At 53.4% G+C, this 21118-nt stretch overlaps 1 protein-coding gene across 3 annotated transcripts; it reads left to right on the top strand.

Annotated features, from left to right (window-relative positions):
• The first annotated feature begins 10937 nt into the window (after window positions 1-10937).
• On the top strand, window positions 10938-20419 carry LOC142910673 (gap junction beta-1 protein-like). Of its 3 annotated transcripts, XM_076060043.1 has the most exons (3): window positions 12288-12382; window positions 13327-13351; window positions 16170-20419. In XM_076060043.1, exon 3 carries the CDS (start codon window positions 16255-16257, stop codon window positions 16942-16944), a length of 690 nt encoding a protein of 229 aa, XP_075916158.1. In that variant the 5' UTR covers window positions 12288-12382; window positions 13327-13351; window positions 16170-16254; the 3' UTR covers window positions 16945-20419. The 3 variants fall into 3 exon arrangements, 2 of the variants coding, with proteins under 2 accessions (XP_075916159.1, XP_075916158.1); XR_012933060.1 differs by lacking the exons at window positions 12288-12382; window positions 13327-13351 and adding an exon at window positions 10938-11721 and having other exon boundaries at window positions 16170-16254; XM_076060044.1 differs by lacking the exon at window positions 13327-13351 and having other exon boundaries at window positions 12287-12382.
• The last annotated feature ends 699 nt before the right edge of the window (window positions 20420-21118 follow it).

Genomic DNA, 21118 nt, shown 5'->3' with positions numbered 1-21118 from the left:
TGCTGGATGAAGGCCTCCCCAACCCATCGCCACCTTACGGCCCTGCGATGGTAACGATCCATCCGGAAGCCGATTTCATCGCTCCATCTCTGCGGTGGACGTCATCCCGGGGGGGGGGGGTGTCCCTCTTTTGGCTGCTGCCACACTTAAAAGGCTCGGCAACGCACAACATCGCCTTCGGCGTACCTAGTTGTTTGCTGTTCAGTCCGCTGCTGAATGAGGACATCCCCGTGCTACAGGTCGTGGTAGGTTGGAGCGCCTCGGTAGCGCACACTGGAACTTTGGGAGGGCAAAGCTCTTTATTATTAACACAACAGGTAACTATTAACATGGGGTGGGTGTGACCACCGACCTATCCTCGCTAACGCACACCATCACTCGCAAATGCTCGCTAACACTGGCGCTCTGATACGACTGGCGTGGCCAAGCCAGGGGGGGGGGGGCTACTGGTTGGCCACGCTGACTTGAGCCTTGACTTCTTCACGAGGCGTCTTCACGAGGCGTCTTCATCCCAGATGCGGAGGCCGCTTATATCCGCCTCGGCGTGGCCCGGGACACGCCCAGGCCATGCCCACCTTCTCAAATCCTCGAGAAGGTGGGCGTGGCGTGGCCCGGGACACGCACAGGCCACGCCCACCTTCTCGAATCCTCGAGGTGGGCGTGGCGTGGGCGTGGCCCGGGACACGCCCAGGCCACGCCCACCTTCTGGAATCCTCGAGAAGGCTCAGCCCCTGGCCACGCGACCCCCCCCCCCCCGTCCTCCTGGGGTCTCCGGCCCCCACGAGGCTTCCTTCACAAGACGTGGATCTTCTTCACCAGCAACACGAAGAACCCCGAGCCCCTCGTGCTCCTCCTGCGGTTCTTGTGCCCCGCCCACTCGGTTCTGACACTTGGGGCTGTAGGGGCAAGTGCTGTCACACAGACACAGACAAAGCTACCCCATGTAGCCTTTATCAGGGCTGTAGGGGCAAGTTCTGTCACACAGACAGACCATCTACCCCAGGTAGCCTCTAGCAGGACTGTAGGGGCAAGTGCTGTGAGCAATAGCGCCTATGAAGGCTACCGGCACTGTGGCTACACACACAGAGGGTGTGGGTGGCCAGCACCACCACGCCCGACCGCCTTTGTCACTCTCCCAGTTCTAGCGATGTTTACAACACCACCACCATCACCACCACTCCCCACTCACACACAGTGCGCTAACCACTGCAACACTACTCCCCACTCACACACAGTGCGCTAACCACTGCACCACCACTCCCCACTCACACACAGTGCGCTAACCACTGCACCACCACTCCCCACACACACACAGTGTGCTAACCAATGCACCACCACTCCACACACACACACACAGTGAGCTAACCACTGCACCACCACTCCACACTCACACACAGTGCGCTAACCACTGCACCACCACTCCCCACACACACACACAGTGCGCTAACCACTGCACCACCACTCCACACACAGTGCGCTAAACACTGCACCACCACTCCCCACACACACACACACAACGTGCGCTAACCACTGCACCACCACTCCCCCCACACAAATTATTTCGCGACTCAATGCTGCCCTCTTGTGGTAATAAACTAGAATCTCACTCACCAACTCACCCACTCACCCACCCACCCATTCATCCAGACAAAGCTATCCCAGGTAGCCTCTAGCAGGGCTGTAGGGGCAAGTGGTGTTCCACAGACACTGACAAAGCTACCCCAAGTAGCCTTTGGCAGGGCTGTAGGGGCAAGTGCTGTTACATAGACACAGACAAAGCTACCCCAGGTAGCCTCTAGCGCGGCTGTAGGGGCAAGTGCTGTTACACACAGAGAAAGCTACCCCAGGTAGCCTCTAGCAGGACTGTAGGGGCAAGTGCTGTTACACAAACACAGACAAAGCTACCCCAGGTAGCCTCTAGCAGGGCTGTAGGGGCAAGTGCTGTTACATAGACACAGACAAAGCTACCCCAGGTAGCCTCTAGCGCGGATGTAGGGGCAAGTGCTGTTACACACAGAGAAAGCTACCCCAGGTAGCCTCTAGCAGGACTGTAGGGACAAGTGCTGTTACACAAACACAGACAAAGCTACCCCAGGTAGCCTCTAGCAGGGCTGTAGGGGCAAATGCTGTTACACAAACACAAAGCTACCTTAGGTAGCCTCTCGCAGGGCTGTAGGGGCAAGTGCTATCACACAGATACAAACAAAGCTAACCCAGATAAATTCTAGCAGGGCTGTAGGGGCAAGTGCTGTCAAAACATACATAGACAAAGCTACCCCAGGTAGCCTCTAGCTGGTTGTCGGGGCAAATGTTGTCACACAGACATAGACAAAGCTACCCCAGGTAGACGCTTTCTGGTTGTAGGGGCAAGTGCTGTCACACAGACAAAGTTATCCCCAGGTTGCCTCTAGCAGGGCTGTAGGGGCAAGTGCTGTCACACAGACACAGACCAAGCTACCCTAGGTAGCCTCTAGCAGGACTGTAGGGGCAAGTGCTGTGAGCAATAGCGCCTATGAAGGCTACCAGCACTGTGGCTACACACACAGAGAGGGTGGGTGGCCAGCACCACTACGCCCGACCGCCTTTGTCTCTCTCCCAGTTCTAGCGATGTTTACAACACCACCACCATCACCACCACTTCCCACACACACACACAGTGCGCTAACCACTGCACCACCACTCCCCACTCACACAGTGCGCTATCCACTGCACCACCACTCCCCACTCACACACAGTGCGCTAACCAATGCACCACCACTCCACACACACACAGTGAGCAAACCACTGCACCACCACTCCCCACTCACACACACACAGTGCGCTATCCACTGCACCACCACTCCCCACTCACACACAGTGCGCTAACCACTGCACCACCACTCCCCACACACACACACACAAAGTGCGCTAACCACTGCACCACCACTCCCCCCACACAAATTATTTCGCGACTCAATGCTGCCCTCTTGTGGTAAAAAACTAGAATCTCACTCACCAACTCACGCATTCACTCACCCACCCACCCATTCATCCAGACAAAGCTACCCCAGGTAGCCTCTAGCTGGTTGTAGGGGCAAGTGCTGTTACAGAGACACAGACAAAGCTAACCCAGGTAGCCTCTAGCAGGGCTGTAGGGGCAAGTGCTGTTCCACAGACTGACAAAGCTACCCCAGGTTGCATTTGGCAGGGCTGTAGGGGCAAGTGCTGTTACATATGTAGTGGGTTCCAGGACATGGAGACGGCAGAATAGAAGCAGCACTATTTATTTAAACCTTAACAAGGGTTACACTAGAAGGGATAGCGGCCCCTCCACCCGGATAACTCAGGAACACACCCCAGGCTCTCTAGCCTAAGCTCTAGGCTCCCAGTTACTCCTGGAAGGGCTCTAAGGGAGGCTATCAGATCCGGACCTGGTTAGGCACAGATCTCGGCACCCCGCCGACCAGACCGGCCCTTAGAAGGACTCTGACTCTGGGGCTCTGGGGCCGCACCACTGGCTTGCTGTGCCGGCCCTGAAAAGGGCAGCAGTCACAGGAGTTCCAGGGTCTCACCTAGCTGGCCTTCTTTCTTCACTGGTTGCTTCAGCCTCGGGCCCCACACTCTGCCCCGAGCTCCCTGGCTCCCCGCACTTTATACCCACTGGAGCCTTAGCGGACGTTGTTGTAGCGACCAAGGTGTGGGTGAACCACACCTTCCCGTGCCATGTATTTATTCCCCATAGCACCCCTACATCACCCCCTCCCGTGTAACCCGCAGCCATCCCCGGCTGCAACAATACTCGAACAATAAACACAACAAACCCCCACCCGTGCGTGCCTCATAAGAACGAACACCCCAATAAATAACCCAACCCACCTATACAAAATTACACTATATACACATATACATTGTACTCCCCCCCCCCCCCCATCAACGCAGCAAGAAAACTTAACAGTGAACAACAAGAGTAACAAGAACCATTATTACAACAAGCGACGCGTTTTGGCGCGGGTCCGTTTTGCGGGTCCATCGTAGGGGGAGGGTCCGGTCGGCCCGGCAGTGGGCACCGGCTGTGCAGGTGCACCGTCTTCCGTCACCCCGGAAGGGCAAACTCCGTCCCCACCGGGTGGCGCAGGCGAGCTGGAAGCCGTCACTCTTGAGGCGCCTGAAGGTGGAACAGTTAGCGAAGCATCAGGGGCAGGTGACGAAGACGCCGTCCGGGAGTCAGCGGACACATCACATGCTCGGCCCGTGTAATGTGGTGGAGGGACGCGCGGCGCCACAAACGGCTTCAGACACGAGGGGTGTACGTACCAGCGGCGTTTCCCCCACTGGATACGAACGCACTGCGGCCGCATAACCTTCACAATAACCACAGGGCCCCTTCAAGGCCGCAACAATTTCGCCGAGGTCGCCAACGGCACCTGAGGGCAGTGCAGCCAGGCTTGATCGCCTGGCTTCCACGCATGTGTGCGTGACTGGCGCGATCGCAACCTCTCGTTGGCCTTCTGCCGAGAGGAAGAGTTTTGGGCCGCTGCCTCCCGTGCCTCGGTCAACCTCAGGATATTAAATTTAACGTGGTCGGCCAATTTCGATTTTCTGCTGGTTTCCGAGACGCGGAGCTGAGTCGCAATTGGTGGGTCAACGTCGCGACCGTACATCAAAAAGAACGGCGAGAAGCCGATTGCCGCGTGAGGAGCCATTCTATAGGCGGCCAAAACCCCCGGAATGTGAAGGTCCCAATCGGTCTGGGAGTCACACACCTGGTGACACAACATAGATGTGAGCGTCCTATGCAGCCACTCCACCATGCCAACGGTTTGTGGGTGATAGGGGGAAGTGCGAATCTTTTTCGTACCAAGAAGCGCACACACCTCGTGCAGAAGTACGCCAGAGAAGTTCTTCCCTTGGTCAGTCAGCAGCCGTTTGGGAGCACCCTTGTCGAGGACATAGCCCTGGACAAAGGCCTCGGCAACGGCTGCTGCTGACTGGTTAGCGAGAGGCCATGACATAGGCCATCGGGTGAAATATTCCACGCCAACCAGCAGGTACTTGTTACCCCTAGGGGTCGCAGGGAAGGGCCCCAATATATCGAGTGCGACGAGTTCGTTAACCCGAGAGACCGTGATAGATTGTAGCGGTGGGCAGGCGCCTTTCGCTGGTGGTTTTCGTTGGGCGCACTGAGTGCATGCACCCAGGAGGTCATCCACATCCCTTGCCATACCCGGCCAGAAGAAATCCAGCTGGAGCACGGCAAGGGTCTTGTGGGTTCCCAGGTGCAAAAGCCGCTCATGTGCGGCCCACACGGCCTTACCCCGCAAAGCGGATGGCACCATAAGCCTGTGACGGCAGGCCCTCCCATCCCAATGCATTAGGAGCCCCTGGAGCAGCCCGTACAAATCAATCCCCGCGACCCCCCGTACGGAACCCCCTGCGCGACGACGCAACGCGAGGAGGGATGCGTCCTCCATCTGGAGGCGCCCCCATTCCGCAACAGACAACCCCAGCAAGGAGTCCGCACCTCCCACCCCGACAGGACCCTCAGGCAAGGGGTCCTCAGTGGCAGCAGCGAGAACCGGGATATCTAAGGGGGGGCTATCCTCTGGCGGCTTACAACGCCCTGATCCCCTGAGACAAGCGCAATCTGAGGCGGGCGGCAGGCGAGACAGCGCATCCGCATAAGTGTGCCGAGCACCCTTCCGATATGTGGTCGTGAAATCATAATCCTGAAGGATTTCGAGCCATCGGGACAATTGCCCCGAAGGCTGCGTCACCCGCAAGGCATATTGTAATGCCGCATGGTCCGTACGGACAGTGAAATGCCGACCGTACAGGTATGGGCGATACTGTTGCATAAAAAATACAATAGCCAAGAGTTCCCGACGCGTGACGCAGTATCTCTGTTCCGCCGGAGACAAAACCCTACTGCCATAAGCCACGACGCGTTCCACACCACAGATCACCTGTGAGAGCACACCCCCAATGCCGTATTGCTGGCGTCTGTATCGAGCAGGAAGGGTTCCGAAAAATCGGGGTAGCTCAATGGAGGGGCCCGCACGAGAGCGTCGCGAAGGGAACAAAAAGCGACCTCCTCCTCCTGGCCCCAGTGAAATTTCACTCCCTTCGCCGTCAGAGCGTGTAAGGGCTTAGCAATGGTCGCGAAATCCGCGACGAACCGCCGGTAATAAGACGCAAATCCAATGAAACTCCTGACCTCAGCCACCGAGGTGGGGGTTGGCCAGGAGCTGACACACTGCGTCTTTGCGGGATCGGTGGATATGCCCGAGCGGCTGACGATGTGCCCCAAATAGCGTACGGATTCCCGTAGCAGGTGGCACTTTTGCGGCTTAAATTTCAAATTCGCAGCACGCATTTTGAGGAACACGGTGCGCAAGCGCAAAAGGTGTTCGTCAAATGTCTTGCTGAACACGATGACGTCGTCCAGATAGATCAAACAGACGTTCCACTGTAAGCCAGCCAAAACCAGTTCCATAAGGCGCTGAAATGTCGCCGGAGCGGAGTGTAATCCCATAGGTAACCGGTTAAATTGGAATAGGCCGTGTGGTGTGCGAAACGCAGTCTTTGGCTTGGACTCATCATCCAATGGGAGTTGCCAGAATCCGGATAACAAGTCCAACGTAGAAAAAAAACGTGCGCCAGCCAGAGCAGTCAGAGATTCGTCCATCCGGGGAAGTGGATACGCGTCGGCCATGGAGATCTTATTAAGGCGGCAAAAATCCACACAGATTCGCAAGGACCCATCGTGCTTTTTGACAAGCACTATGGGTGCTCCCCATGGACTGGTGGAAGGGGCTATGTCTGCAGCCAGCATGTCATCCACTGCCGATTTGACATGATCTTTTTCGGCCGGACTTAACCGAAAAGGATTCTGGCGTACCGGGGCATTGTCACCCGTGTCAATGTGGTGACGCAACAATTTCGTGCACCCAATGTCATATTTGTGTTTACTAAAGACATCGGAAAATTCCGGCAGAAGGGTGCGTAGGCCGGCACGCTGGGAGTCGGACAGATCACTCGTGTCCGAACATAGTGCGTCCATCCAACTATCGTCCCCCTCAGAATGCGGTTGAGCCAGAGGATCGGTCCCCACATTACCCATAACCGTGTCTACCACGGGGACCGGCGTCGCGTGCGCGAGCACAGTTCCCTGAGGAACGACGGCCGTCTGTACGCCAACGTTAAGGACGAGGATAAACGGGTCATCGCTCCCCTTAACGAGCGTTTGAGCGGCCACCAGATCCAGCCCGTTTTCCCCAGCCCTCGATGGCCCTAACAGAATTCCCTGGTCCAGAACACCGGGCACGAAAGGCCGACGCAAGCGAAGGGGCACGAGCATTTGCGCCCGGGAGGTACACGCACCGTCCGAGTGACGAACGCTTGTATCGACGCACACGCTGCCCTTGAGGTGACAGGGGAAGGCAGGAATGTTACCCGTCGGCCCGAGGGAAGCTCGATGCAACCCTGATCAATTAGAATTTTAATCGGCATTTTGCCCAAAAAGTCCGTCCCCAACAAGCACGGAACCGCCAGCGAGGACGAGACTAATATCGGCCCGGAGAGTTTGATATCTCCAATGCAAATTTGTGCTCGAATTTGGCCTATGATACCCAGCGAACCCCCGTTCGCTGCGTAACATGGAACGGTGACTGGGAGCAAGGGGCGGCTTTGAACGGGAAGAATATTATAAATCAAGTCTGACACAATGGTCGCCGAAGCTCCCGTATCGACGAGGATACGCACCTCGACCCCGTCAATGCGACCCGCGACCACAGACGAGCCTGCCGACGCAGCAACAATGCGGTGGGCCAATTCCGTCCACTGCCCTGGCCCGAGCACCCTCTCGACCCCGCCGCCACCCAACAAACCAATGGGCGTACCCCGAGGCCCGTACACCGAAACGCGCAAGGTGGGGACAGGTGTGTGCACAGGCCGAGCATGTGGGGTGCCGCGACTTGCCGGGTTGCGATGCGGAGGCCTGTAGGCGGGAGCGCCGTCCGACCGTCCCGGCTGTCGTTGACGAGGCGCCCGGCATTCCGCAGCCACGTGGCCCTTGTGGCCACAGTTGTAGCACGTGATGAGCGCCTTGGGGTGCTCCTGGCGATCCGGTGTTGTCCGAGCCAGCCTCCCTCCGGATCTCCACTCCACCGGGCGACCCGCCGCGAAGACCTCCTCGGAGGGGGGGGATGGTCGGCGTCCCAACACACACCGCAGCTGCGCCCTTGGGGACGAGAGGTGATCGACGCTGCGCTATCAGGTGCACGTGGATGTGTCTTGCTGCCAGCAAGGAGAACATGTCCGCGTCGTCCTCTGCGACCATGACGATCTGTAGCTCCTGGGCCAACGCCAGAAGCTTCTCCGTCACCATCGCGTCCACCCCTTCGCCGTCCATCCGCGGGAAAGCCGCTTTTGCGAGGGCCAGGAGAGCCGTGCGATACGCCAGCGGTGGCTCCTTCTGGCCTCTGCACCGCTCGTGGAAGAGTTTGCGGCAGTCGGACAATGGCCCGTAGACTATGGTGAGGACCTGGAGCGCCGACTGTAGCGTAGATCGCGTTGATCTGGGAGCTGTGATGAGCGTAGCAAGGGCGTCATCGTCCAGCATGGCCGGTAGCGCACTCAACGCCTCGTTGTCCGTCCAGCCGGCCATCTCTTGATGAGCGAGGAAGCGGCGTTGAAAGGCCCCCCAGTCGCCGCCGTCTGAATGAAGGGGGCGTAGGAGCGTGGCGGTGAGGTGTGGGAAGCTGTAAGCCCCAGGCTACTTTGGGCTCGCCTTCCCATCAACCGGAGGCGAGGAATGGTGGTCGTGGTTATTTATGCCCCCACCGAAGATGAACATCCGTGGAGGGATGCAGGCAAAGCCGATGAGTCAGATGCCTTCTATGACCTCCTGTCACAGGTGCTGGCTAAAGTGGCCCCTCGGGATAGAGTCATCATGTTGGGTGACTTCAATGCCCGAGTTGGTCATGATACTGGCACCTGGTCTGGAGTGATTGGAGGGCATGGGCCAGATCAGCTCAATAACAACGGTAGGAGGCTGCTAGATTTTTGTGCAGCCCATGGGCTTGTAATTACCAACACGCTGTTCCGGCATCGGCGCATCCACACAACATCATGGATGCATGCCGGGTCCAAGCAAGAACATCTGCTGGACTACATAGTGACGGACCAGCGAATGCGAGCCCATGTCCTTGACACCAGGACCTACCGTGGAGCTGATCTGCCCTCTGACCATCGACTAGTCATCTGTAAGATGCGCCTGCCATTCTTCCACTCCGGTGGTGGGTGTACACCCAGGACCCCATTCCAACCTAAAGTGGCCTGGTCTCAGTTATCTGATGAAAGTTGCAAGCGAGAATTTCATCATCGCTTGCGGCTGGGGTTGGCATCGTCCCCCACTCCTCCTGATGTCGAGGGTAAATGGGCGAGGTTAAGGACTGTGACTCATGCAGCTGCAATGGCTGCTTTGGGTACGCGGTCCAGACCTCCCCAGAGACCCTGGCTGACAGAGGAGGTGTTCAGGATGGTTGAGCAAAGCGACAGGCCCACTGTCATCGGCTACAAAATCCTACGTCAGAGAATGAGGAGGCTTACCGCAGCCTTCGCTCGGAGGTTCAGAGAGCCGTGAGGCGCTGCAAGGATGGGTGGTGGTCGCGGGTTGCTGAGGAGATGGAGTCTGCCTCCGTGGCCCGTGATCACAAATCTCTATTTAACTCCATCAAAAAAGTAACCTGCAGCGCCACACCTATTACCATCATTAGGGGAAAAAACGGTGATCCAATTTCCGACCCCCAGGAACAGGTTTGCAGATTTGCTGAGCATTTCTGTGAGGTCCTGGGGGAGGGGAAATCCCTCAGCCAAGAAAACATCGTGGCACAAAGTGGGGATGACCCTGGTGAGGCTGCAGTGCCTCAAATATTGGAAGTCACCCCCTGTGAGTGGCTGGCTGAGGTGCCATCTGTTGAGGAAGTACAGAAGGCGATCCGGAGTCTTGAGACCAGTAAAGGCACCGGGTAGAGATGATCTCCCAAGCGAAATGCTGAGGGAGGGTGGCGTTTGTGCACAGACTGCCCTATATGACATCATAACAACAGTCTGGACCACTGGACGAGTTCCGCAGGATTGGAAGGATGCCCTGGTGGTCCCCCTCTTTAAGAAGGGGGACCGCACAGACTGTAACAACTACAGGGGCATCTCACTCCTCAGTGTTCCGGGAAAGGTCCTGGCAAGGATTATTCAACATCACCTTGCCAGGCACGCTGAGGAGAGGCTTGCGGAGCCCCAATGCGGTTTCAGGAAAGGGCGGTCCTGCACAGATGCCATATTTTCTGTCCGTCTGCTACAGCAGAGGTGTAGAGAATTCCAACAAGACCTACGTCTCTGCTTTATTGACCTGGTCAAGGCCTATGATACCATCAGTAGGCCTGGGCTCTGGGTTGTTCTTCGTGCTTTTGGAGTACCTGACCCTCTGCTCACGATCATTAAGGACCTTCATGATGGTGAGCGGGCCCGGGTAAAACTCCGTGGCCGGGAGTCAGAGCCATTCCCTGTACACCTTGGGGTGCGACAGGATGTCTTCTGGCTCCCACATTATTTAACATCTATTTTGACCACGTAGTTCATGAAGCCTTCAATAGCTGTACCAGGGGAATCTCCATTTGGTACAGATATAATGGGAGGCTGATCGATGCCCGGGTGCGGTCAAGGGATGGCGTTATGTATGCAGATGATTTGGTAATAGCTGCTCATTCAGAGGAGGAGTTGGAGATGCTGCTGCTGAGACTAGAGCATGCCACTAACAGATGGGGCCTTACCATCAGCCTCACCAAAACTAAGCACCTGCCTGGGTATTTTGTACCATCGGACACTCCACCCCCACAACTCCCAATCGGTGATGGGGCAGTTGTGGAGAGAGTGGAGAGTTTCCCATACCTGGGCAGTGTGCTTATGACCGGCTCCAGTTTAACAGCAGAGGTCTCACTCCGAATCAGTCGAGCGGCAATATCTTTTCATCGGTTGCGTAACGCTGTGTGGAAGCTACCTGGTCTATCTCTCCGCACTAAGCTTCAGGTCTTCTCGGCTTCGGTCATTCCCTCCCTTCTCTATGCTTGCGAAACGTGGACCCCCCTAATGGAACATCTTTGCCGGTTAGAAACATTTAGGCTAGCCTGCCTACGATCCATCTTGGGTTTAACCAGGCTGGATTGTGTGAGGAGCTCACATATCCTTGAAAGATCTGGGCAAGGTCCCATCGGTGAGCTCCTCCGGCAGACAAGGCTGCGTTGGCTGGGTCATGTAGCCTGCATGCCCAGCCACCGCATGCCGAAACAGCTTTTGTTTAAACGGATCGAGGGGGCTAATCGGGCGTGGCACGTGCTAGAGAAGAGATGGAGTGATGTGGTACAGGAGGACGTGGAGCTGAGTGGACTTGCCGATGACTGGTACCAGCGGTGTCAAGATCGGACTCTGTGGAGGAGGCTCGTGAAGGACGCTGCTACTGGGCAGTTGGAGGCAGTCGCCCTCCAACAACAACGGAGGGCGGAGGAGCGACGCTCACAACAACGAGCGGAGCGCCGGGTGGCTAAAGCACAGCAGATTGGCACAGTAGGGGACACAGGTGGTGCATCAGCCAGTCATCTCAGTCATCTCAGTCAGCCGACCCGTGGCACCTGGATCTGCCCCGTGACCTCCTGCCCGCGGGCGTTCGACACTTCACGTGGCCTCAAGGTGCACATGGTCTGGCACAAGCGTCGTGGTGACGTCACCGCCACTTAGTGGCGAATGGCGGTTGTTTTGTTGTGTGTGTGTGCACGTGCGTGTGTGTGTGCGTGTGGAAAAAATGTACGATACGATTATGGTGGATATTATTACAGAATATCGTAGTATCGCCATATCGAGATAACTTTCGGAGTTAATAACTTTAAAAATATTGTACAATTCTGGAAGAGCGTTCCGAACTTTGTAAGCGTTTGCATTGTGTGAACGTCATCATTTGGAACGAACCAACTTACCGCTTTAAATTGGGGGGGTCACAGACGCGATATATTTTTAATATATAAATATCTACATCTCCAACAGCAATACAATGACAAAGCGACCGTGAATATGTAATATATATTTCATAGTAGATCATTCAGCATATATTGTTCGAGTAAATATGATTCCAATTATGTGATGGAAGTGAAAGTATAAGATTGATAGTTTGAGCATCAACCCTTCGCTGGGAGTGGTAGCTCCCATGTGCAAATGGCTGACGTCTCAAGCCTGGCTCCCAGGACGCTTCGAAACTGTTCAGAACATAACGACTCCCCCCCCCCCCCCCTAAACTTGCACGAACAATTTCTCTCGCCCCATAAAACTCTGAGCAGGATTGAACTCACGCGAACCGGTAAGTGGGTGTTTTGGTTTAAAATTTTGACCAAAAAAAAATCCGGTGTTGTGTGACCCCGTGCGGTGGTGACACCGCAGGCTGTGGTTGCTCCCCGCCGGGGAAGGCGTCTCCTCGGTAGGCAATCCAGGCCATTCAGGCCCTCCCTGGCATCTCGGGCCTAGTCTGTCACAAAGAAAATAAAGAATTAGACATGCTTTGTGGAACTGTTTTCAAAGTAAGATACACAGGCAGCAGTCGTAAGAAAAAAGGCCGAAAGACAATCGTCAGTAACAGAGGTGTTATGAAAAAGGGCCATTGCCCGATTATGCACTACAGTATTTTTAAGTACAGTGTTATTGGTAAATATGTAGGGGTTTTTCTCTCGTGATATACCCGTCTTTGTGTTTGTCCTCATGCTTTGGGTTTCGGGCTGTTCCACGCGAGTTTGAAGCCTTTGGTTAAACGAGGTAACACAACGACGGGTTAAGTTATCTTTTGATGCATCACAGCTGTCAACCCGTACGGTTTACCCCGTATTCTTGTACAGAGACATTGAGTTTTCACGGCCATTCGGGGTACAGCCGTTTCAATACGGGCAAAAAAACATTCTTTAGTAACATAATTTTGTCTATTTGTTTGTGTTTCTACATTGTGATGGGACTCCGTAGGATGAACGTTGATACTGGTAGGAACGAAGTTGTAAACTGAGTGTACCAGCCTGCAATAGATTAATGTGTCCGTCCGTCCATCCCCCTTCAATAGACAGCGCAGAGACTTGTCCTACCAGCCCACCCTGCAGGGACCTGTTATTTATAAAGACACGTGGTGGCCAATATGGTCTGAATTGATCTGTAATAAGGTAGGGCACTGATATGGGGTTGACAGCTACGTGGTGGTGAGTGTACTCGTAGTGATTGTCTATTTGTGTGTTTTTCCCTTGTGATGGGACGTTGTTGTTGTAGGCAGCTGCGGGACTGTGCAACGTTGGTGAGTGGCAGACATCCATTGTAGAGTACAATGTTACTATGCAACCACGTTTGCGCTACCCTCCTCCACCAAGCCACACGGACTAGCCTGGTGAAGTATGGTCAAATCGCGACCCGGGGCGGCGTGGGGAGTCCCTCGTCCAGCAATAGATTAACAAAATGGCTCCAACTGTATATATTTAAAATAAGTAACATTTAAAAATACGTTTTTTTTTTTTAACACGCTTCGTTAAAATGTACCGTACGAGTAATGGCAGAACTCCACGACTCCAGGAAGTGGCCCCGAAGCTTGCCACAACGTAAGGGGCCCGTGGTGATTTACAGCCAACGTCAGTTGAGCAGTGGACAATTAGACCCTAGCCTAAACGTAAGATATATAAAAGATTGCTTCAAAATATCTATTTTTAATGATAGAATATCGTATTGCAGTCGATACGACATTGGGAAGTGGGTTAAAATTGAGTTACAAGATTTGAGGATACAACATAGTTGAGGATACGACAGACAAGAGTGAGTTAAATAAAAGCGTGTAATAATAAAATACATCTCGTGCTGTAGTTAGAATTTGGTGATGCTAAAATGGCGCAGCCATGTTTAAGGTGTGTGACAGTTTCACTAATGCCACACGGACACATTCTGTGTCGCTGTAGTAGACACGTGTGTTGGAATATTACAGTCCACTTCCACACAGCATTGGAGTAGTTTCTCTTTCCACGTGACAAGTGCCGTCTCAAAGACGTTGGGGATTATGGCCTTCCTCTTTAGCGCTGTCCATGATATTCAACTCAAGAATGTTGCATTGGACACTCCCAGTTGTATACATTTGTTAAAATTGCTTACGTGGCTTAATTAATGACACAAATGCACACCACGGTTTCTCATTGAAAAATTGGTAAATTTCTCAATATCACTGTCCTGGGCACAAAAGCAAAGTTTGTGGGGAATAATAGCCATTTTCTATACTTTTGAGGCAAAGGCAATTATAAAATAACACTTTACTACCCGGGAACAGAAATCGTGTTACATAGTGATATAATCACGCGCAAGTGACGTCCTCCACATCGACCAGCTCCCCTCGTTAATAATCATGAGCAGGTGACGTCACTCCACATGGAGCACCCTCCCCCCTCATTAATAAGCATGAGCAGGTGACGTCACTCCACATGGAGCACCCTCCCCCCTCATTAATAATCATGAGCAGGTGACGTCACTCCACATGGAACAGCCCCACTCATTAATAATAATTATAAGGTGACGTCCTCCAAATGGACACCCCCCCCCCCATTCATAATAATTAGTGGCTGACGTCACTCCACATGGGGGGGGGGGCGAGGTGCCTCAGCGTCAATTTACAACCCTCACGACAAAGGCGGAACCCTCACGTCACGCGATCTCCGTAACGCTGTTGTTGAGACATCAAAGTAAGAAGGACGTCACGATGAACAAGGAATTATAACCTTTACACGAAATAGGTCTGTGTCACCGCGCCCTTACAAATTGCACACGCATTGATGTAACGAGTGAGACGTCGCGGTCAGCTTTTCGCTTGCAAGTTTCACATTTACCGCAATGCACCCGTCACTGGACGGGCGAAAGGCGAGTGATTATTTACAGCCCTTCTTTCACTCCACTGTTGGATGAAGGTGAACCCAGGCCACGTATGCCGTTGGGGATATTTGACCGCGTTTCACCACTTTGATCGATGACGTGGAAATGGGGATCCTCGACGTGGGAGCATAGAAGTAGAGTACGACAATGCAGTTTGCTGAACTGCCTTGGGCTTGGTGCTTGCTGATCCAAGCACTGTGAGTGGCGCAACTCTGCAAAGTTGAAACTGGAGCACCTAGAGAACCCACGCGTGTGAAGGGGGCAACGCTCTATCCCATGCAGATGGAATAGATGGAATCCACATATCATGGGACCTTTTTTTGCCAGTATCTAAGTATGAAGGTATGAAACGTAAAAATAGATGGAGTCCACGTTTGCTGCACCGCTTTCTCCTGATGAGCCAGAGTACGGCAACCTCCCCGAAGCACACGGCAAGGAAGTTTCACAACATTTGTGTGATCCACCAACCCACGCTGCCTCCACGGTTCTGGACTAGAGGCCATGTGCAGTATAGCCACCACCGGCCAACTGGTCAGGTAACGAGGGATCATATTGTTAGAATTCAAGTTCACAATCTCATTCAGTCATCTGTCCTTTTGGTCTCGTTTGTATTGTTTCTCAAATGTGCGTGTCTCGCTATTGCAGTGTCGCTTGCTCCGTTAGTCTACATCAGTGATTCTTCACCTTTACTGCAGCCTTGCACCCCTTTGGCTCTCAGTTATTTAACAAAATGTGCAATGTTAATAAATACATGGAGGGTTTTATGAAACAAAGTAGGTTGTGCATACGTGCCCGTGCTTAATTTGTGTTCGGATGATTTACCTTCTAAAAACATCGAGCCATTTCTCGCACCACCAGATAAAGGGCATCTCGCACGCTCAAGGGGTGCGTGCATCACAGGTTAAGAACCACTGCTCTAGAGGTATTGAAGTGGTTTGGTTCACAATGACAGACGAAGTGCGGCATGTTACACAAAAATGGGGCAGGACGAGATGGGAAATGCACGACTGTCAATTCCTGGATTGGAGGTGACACACGATGATGACTTCGCACATCATTAAAGTTTTAAACAGTCGTTTATCACACCCATTGTTCGATGCACGTGTCCGGAACGCGTAAAAATCTATGGTAATCGATGACTCGACGTATCCCTGCGCACGATAGATTAAAAACTCCTTAACTCGTTTATCTCCATTTCTGTCTTTGAACAGGGAACGGGAGAGTGGAACCGAGTAAATTCATCAACCCAAGCCCCTTCGCTCAGCACCTGGCAGCAAGACGAGGCCGGCTGGCGCCATGAACTGGGCCGGCCTCTACGCGGTGCTGAACGGCGCCAATCGCTACTCCACGTCCATCGGCCACGTGTGGCTCTCCGTGCTCTTCATCTTCCGCATCATGGTGCTGGTGGTGGCGGCCGAGAGAGTGTGGGGCGATCAGAAGTCCGGTTTTGTGTGCAACACGCTGCAGCCGGGCTGCCAGAACGTGTGCTACGACCACTACTTCCCCATCTCGAAAGTGCGCCTCTGGGCCCTGCAGCTCATCTTCGTGTCGACGCCGGCGCTGCTCGTGGCCATGCACATCGCTCACCGCCACCGCAGGGCCAAGCGGAAGACGCGGCGGTGCGGGCGGCCCTGCAACGTCGCCATATTGAAGCCGCCAACCGACGGCGTGCTGCTGTGCACGTACGTGGTGAGCGTGCTCTTTCGCGTCGTCTTCGAGTGCTCTTTCCTCTACGCGTTCCACTTCATCTACAGCGGCGTCACGATGCCGCGGCTCCTCAAGTGCGACGCGTCGCCCTGCCCCAACACCGTGGACTGCTTCGTTTCGCGTCCCACCGAGAAGACCATCTTCACCATCTTCATGCTGGCCGCGTCGGCCGTCTGTCTGTTGCTCAACCTGGCCGAGCTGCTCCACCTGCTGGCACGCTACTGCAGCCACGTTTGCCGGCGCGGCTCAGAGCGCCGCTCAGGCGGAGGGAGCGGCTAGCGCGGCCGGTGGAAGAGGCGGGAGGGGGGCGCGTCGACGAGCGAGGGGGGCGTCGGGGTGCCCCCCGGGCCAGCGGAAGGGCGACGGCGAGAGGGGACGCAGTCGGTCGAGGACGCCGGAGCCGGGCAGTGGCGGCGGTGGTGACCGCAGGGCCGGGCAACGGCGGTGGCGGTGGTGCCCGCCCAGCTGGGAGGAGGCCTGAGCAGACATCCTTTGTGGGTGCCTCGCCCGACTCCACACGGTGTATACGTGAGCAAGCGATGTAACGTAATTATGTCGTGCGCAGTTTTTTGCGATGGAATGAAGGCAATGGACTAATTTCACTATTAACATTATGTTCACATTGTTATTAGAATTACGTTTTATATATGTAAGAATCTGAATTCGAGGTGTTTTGTTTGGTGCACCACATTAATGGTGTCATTCCTCCAGGGCCCGTCGAGCCACTGGGCACACACACCTTTGCATGGTTTGCTTACACCGAGCGTTGCCACTGTCCATTCGCGAGCCAAGCGGCTTCCCTGAGCCCGCGGTGGAAATCTCACACGACCGTGACGGGGGACCGCTCTCTCTAGAAGATGACTGCTGTTGACTTCCCACAAAGCCGTGCCCGATTTCACCGACCACGGGAAGGATGATGGACCGAGTGGACGCCCACACTGACGGGGATTTGAACTCCGCAGATTCTCGACCCGGGCGGCTTCGTTCACAGCGCCACACGGCGTGGGACTTTATTAACTTTATTTCTAAACGATTGTTTAAAATAATACGCAACAATAACGATGGCAATAACTGCTATCTCAATAAAAAAGTCACCAAGAACAATAATTTGATCTTAAGTGGAGAGGGGTGGTGACTGCCAGGTTCTTACATTGTTTACAGCCATTGTAATTAAAGCCGAACTAACAAAGGTGTCAAGTCTCGACTGGATACAGAGTGAGTTCAGTATTGCTCGTTGGGCGCTTTTGAAAGCCAAACGATAGCAATAAAAAATAAATTCAAAGCAAGATTGGACATCACAGAGCAAGAACCTTCATCAACAAATACTCTAATATACAGAACTGTATTTTATGCATATCTTAAAAAAACATATGTAAAAACACATGTTCACAGATTTATGTTAAAGGCAGTGGGAGCTTTACTTGGTTAACGCTCAGGGTATGTTTTATAAGTTAGTCCAGAAAAACATTTACAATCACACTGCGCCGTGTAATACATGCAAAACACACGTGGGTTTATGCTCTGTCACACTTGAGAAAGAGAGATATTTTTTTACAGAATTTTGTGTCTTGTCACAAATCACCAAACCAATGCAAATTGAGATTTCGGATAGGTCTACGCACACACGGGACACAATGCGTTTGTTAAAACTCCCCTTATCACCGCAAAGCAAACCACACTGTGGGTTTTATAATAGACTCTCCTTTTGCCGATCCAAGGGACGGGTGTATTGCAATAAGTCTGAAACTTGCAAGCGAAAAGCAGATCGCGACGTGATATATTCATTGCGTCAATTTGCATTCAATCAGTAAGGCTGCAGTGACACAGACCAATTTCATTTAAAAGTTATAATCCCTTGTTCATCATGACGTCCTTTTTACTTTGTCTCAACATCGTTACGGAGATCATGTGACGTGAGGGTTCTGCCTTTGTAGTTAGGGTTATAAGGGGCCATCCATTTAGTACGTACGCATGGAGGGGGGAGGGGGGATTAACCCAAATGTGTACGCTTGCGTATGGGGGGTCTACTGACAATGTACGCATAGGAAACGGGGGGGGGGGTGGGGGGGTGAAGCCTCGATAATAATTTGTCTACATTGTCCTTCAAATGAGTTAGGGGCCGTCCATAAATGACGTCAAGCGATTTTGGACGATTTTTGACCCTCCTTCGTCACATGGCGTCACAAAAAGTCAGACCCCCCCCCCTCAAATATGACCTCACAAAGTTCTGCCCCCCCCAAAAAAAAATAAAACATGCTTCAAATCGCTTTAAACTCTTGTCATTGTAGTGCGTATTTTAATGTGGCGCTGCACTCTGATGTAGTAGGAGAAAATATTTAAAGTTGCGCATTTTGATGTGACGTCACATTTCTCAACCCCCCCCACCATCGTCACACATCGTCACAAATGTCTGACCCCCCCTCTCCCTAGGTGCGTGACGTCATTTATGGACCGCCCCTTAAGAGAAAAATAGGCGTTCATAAGAGAGTACTTGTTCAACCGTTTGCCAGTCCCATTGCTGGCTGAAGGCCCCTCCCCACACTGTCGGTCACTGGAGTAGTTTTTGCCGCATGAGTGGTGATGCTGCAATGGGCCTAATGGGTTGCGTCTCCAGCAGCTCTCTCCGTCTCTGGCCGCATGACCTCGTCGGCGTCGATAGTGAAGATTCTGGCACGGGCCACGGTTCTTCGTGCAGAAAGGTGTTATGGAGGCTCAGTGGCCCTCCCGGGTGGGCCCTTGCTACCGATAACCCGGCGGTTAAAATCCGAAATGCCGATGCAAAATGAGTTCACGATGCTTTGCTCCGGATGACAGTTGCACTTCCAAATTCAGGAAATGTTGAACTTATTTCGCACCGTACTTTAGCCAACCGTGTGTAGTGGGTTATTTTATGGAGACGGAGACGTTGGGGGTAGAGGCAACACGGCGTGTTTATTTCTAACTACAGCAACTCCCTTACGCCCCCTATCTGGGGAGGTATGGCCTCCGGGCTATCGGGGCCTAAACACCGCCCCCTGCTGGCTCCCAGCCCTCCGGCTAGCAGTGTCCTACGGGAGGCTACCTGACCCGACCCAGCCAAGGTACGGGTCCCCGACCACTGGTCCAAGCTCGACCCGGCCCTTACAAGGGCAGCGGGTTCGAGGTCCCAGGGTCCTAGTCTAGCTGCTCTTCAGTCTTCGTAACTCTGCCCCCAACCTGTGTTGAGGTCCGGCTTTTATACACCTCTCCGGTGTGTCAGCCTCTGGCCACGCTCCCTTTCCAGGAGGGGGGGGGGGGTCCCGGGGGATCCCAGAACACCCCCGCAGCCCCCTCCCGGGCTGGGGATCGTCACGACCTGCCCGCCGGCTCGAGACACCGCCCCTGATGGGCTGCACTGTCCGCCATTGGGGGTAATTGCAGCACATCGACAGCGCTGCACATGCAAATCGGAGGTGTGTGAAGGCAGCCTCCGGTCGACAACGTGTTACAATCACACAGCAGACACATGCCATTGCCGGGCTAACGGATTATGTACGTAAACTTCATATTCTTTCACTCCTTAAGGCGTTCCACTTAACCAGTAGAGTTGCAGCACGCATCATCTTCTGCTCTCCGGCTCTCTCTCTCTCTTCTTGCTCTTGTATTATCCCGCACCAGACTTCTCTCAGACACACCGGCATATTCCACACCTCCGGTTAGTACGGATGGCTCGGTACGGTGTGACAGAAGTTCAACGTATGTAGATACATGCCTCTTCATCTTCCCTGCATCATCCGCACGAATATTTCACTCTGCCGCTTTCTCTTCCGTTTCCTTCATCTTTCTTGGTTACATGCTGAATCCCCCCCCCCCCCCCTCCGTCTCTCCATCATCTTTGTCCATAAAACCATCGCTATTTATCGCATATTTCACCTCTAGCCCTTCTGTCTCACTACGACATCATCCTTTCTCTGACAGTTTCTCTGCTTCTTGCAATAGAAATGTCGTCACACCACTCATTCTACAAAATAGCTGTTTCCCGTTCAATCCATCACCTAGAAAGACGTTTACCATGCACTTTGAAGGCATTTGCGTTATAAGCAAGAGACTGTAAACTTTTGTAACGATTAGGAAGGCTCGTGGCAAGCGTATGTTGAGTGAACTGCAGTTCAATAACGTTGAAGAAATCGCAATTCATGCGTGAAGATAACGGACGCGTGTGGCTCGGACGAATTAAGCGATATCAATGTAGTTCCAGTTATCGTCATCAGAAGTGACATCGGCACCATCAGTAACAGCGGAACCATCGACAGCAGAACCATTGTATCCATAGGTTTTTTTTCTGGGTTAGATTGCGTAAATGTCGTTAAGACCCGCCACCACCCGATACAGCCAACTAGCAAGGGTTGTCACGAAAACAGAAAATGCCAATTCGTCGCTAGTTGGGTTTTGACGACACATTTCTATATTTACGCGATCTAACCCCAAAAAAACC

The sequence above is a fragment of the Petromyzon marinus genome, unplaced genomic scaffold (genome assembly GCF_048934315.1).
Source record: "Petromyzon marinus isolate PM22_M1 ecotype Great Lakes invasive population unplaced genomic scaffold, UKy_Petmar_22M1.pri1.0 PM_G_Scaffold_15, whole genome shotgun sequence".
Taxonomy (NCBI): Eukaryota; Metazoa; Chordata; class Hyperoartia; order Petromyzontiformes; family Petromyzontidae; genus Petromyzon; species Petromyzon marinus.
Note: the sequence above shows the minus strand (reverse complement) of the source record. Positions and strands in the feature narration are given on the sequence as shown.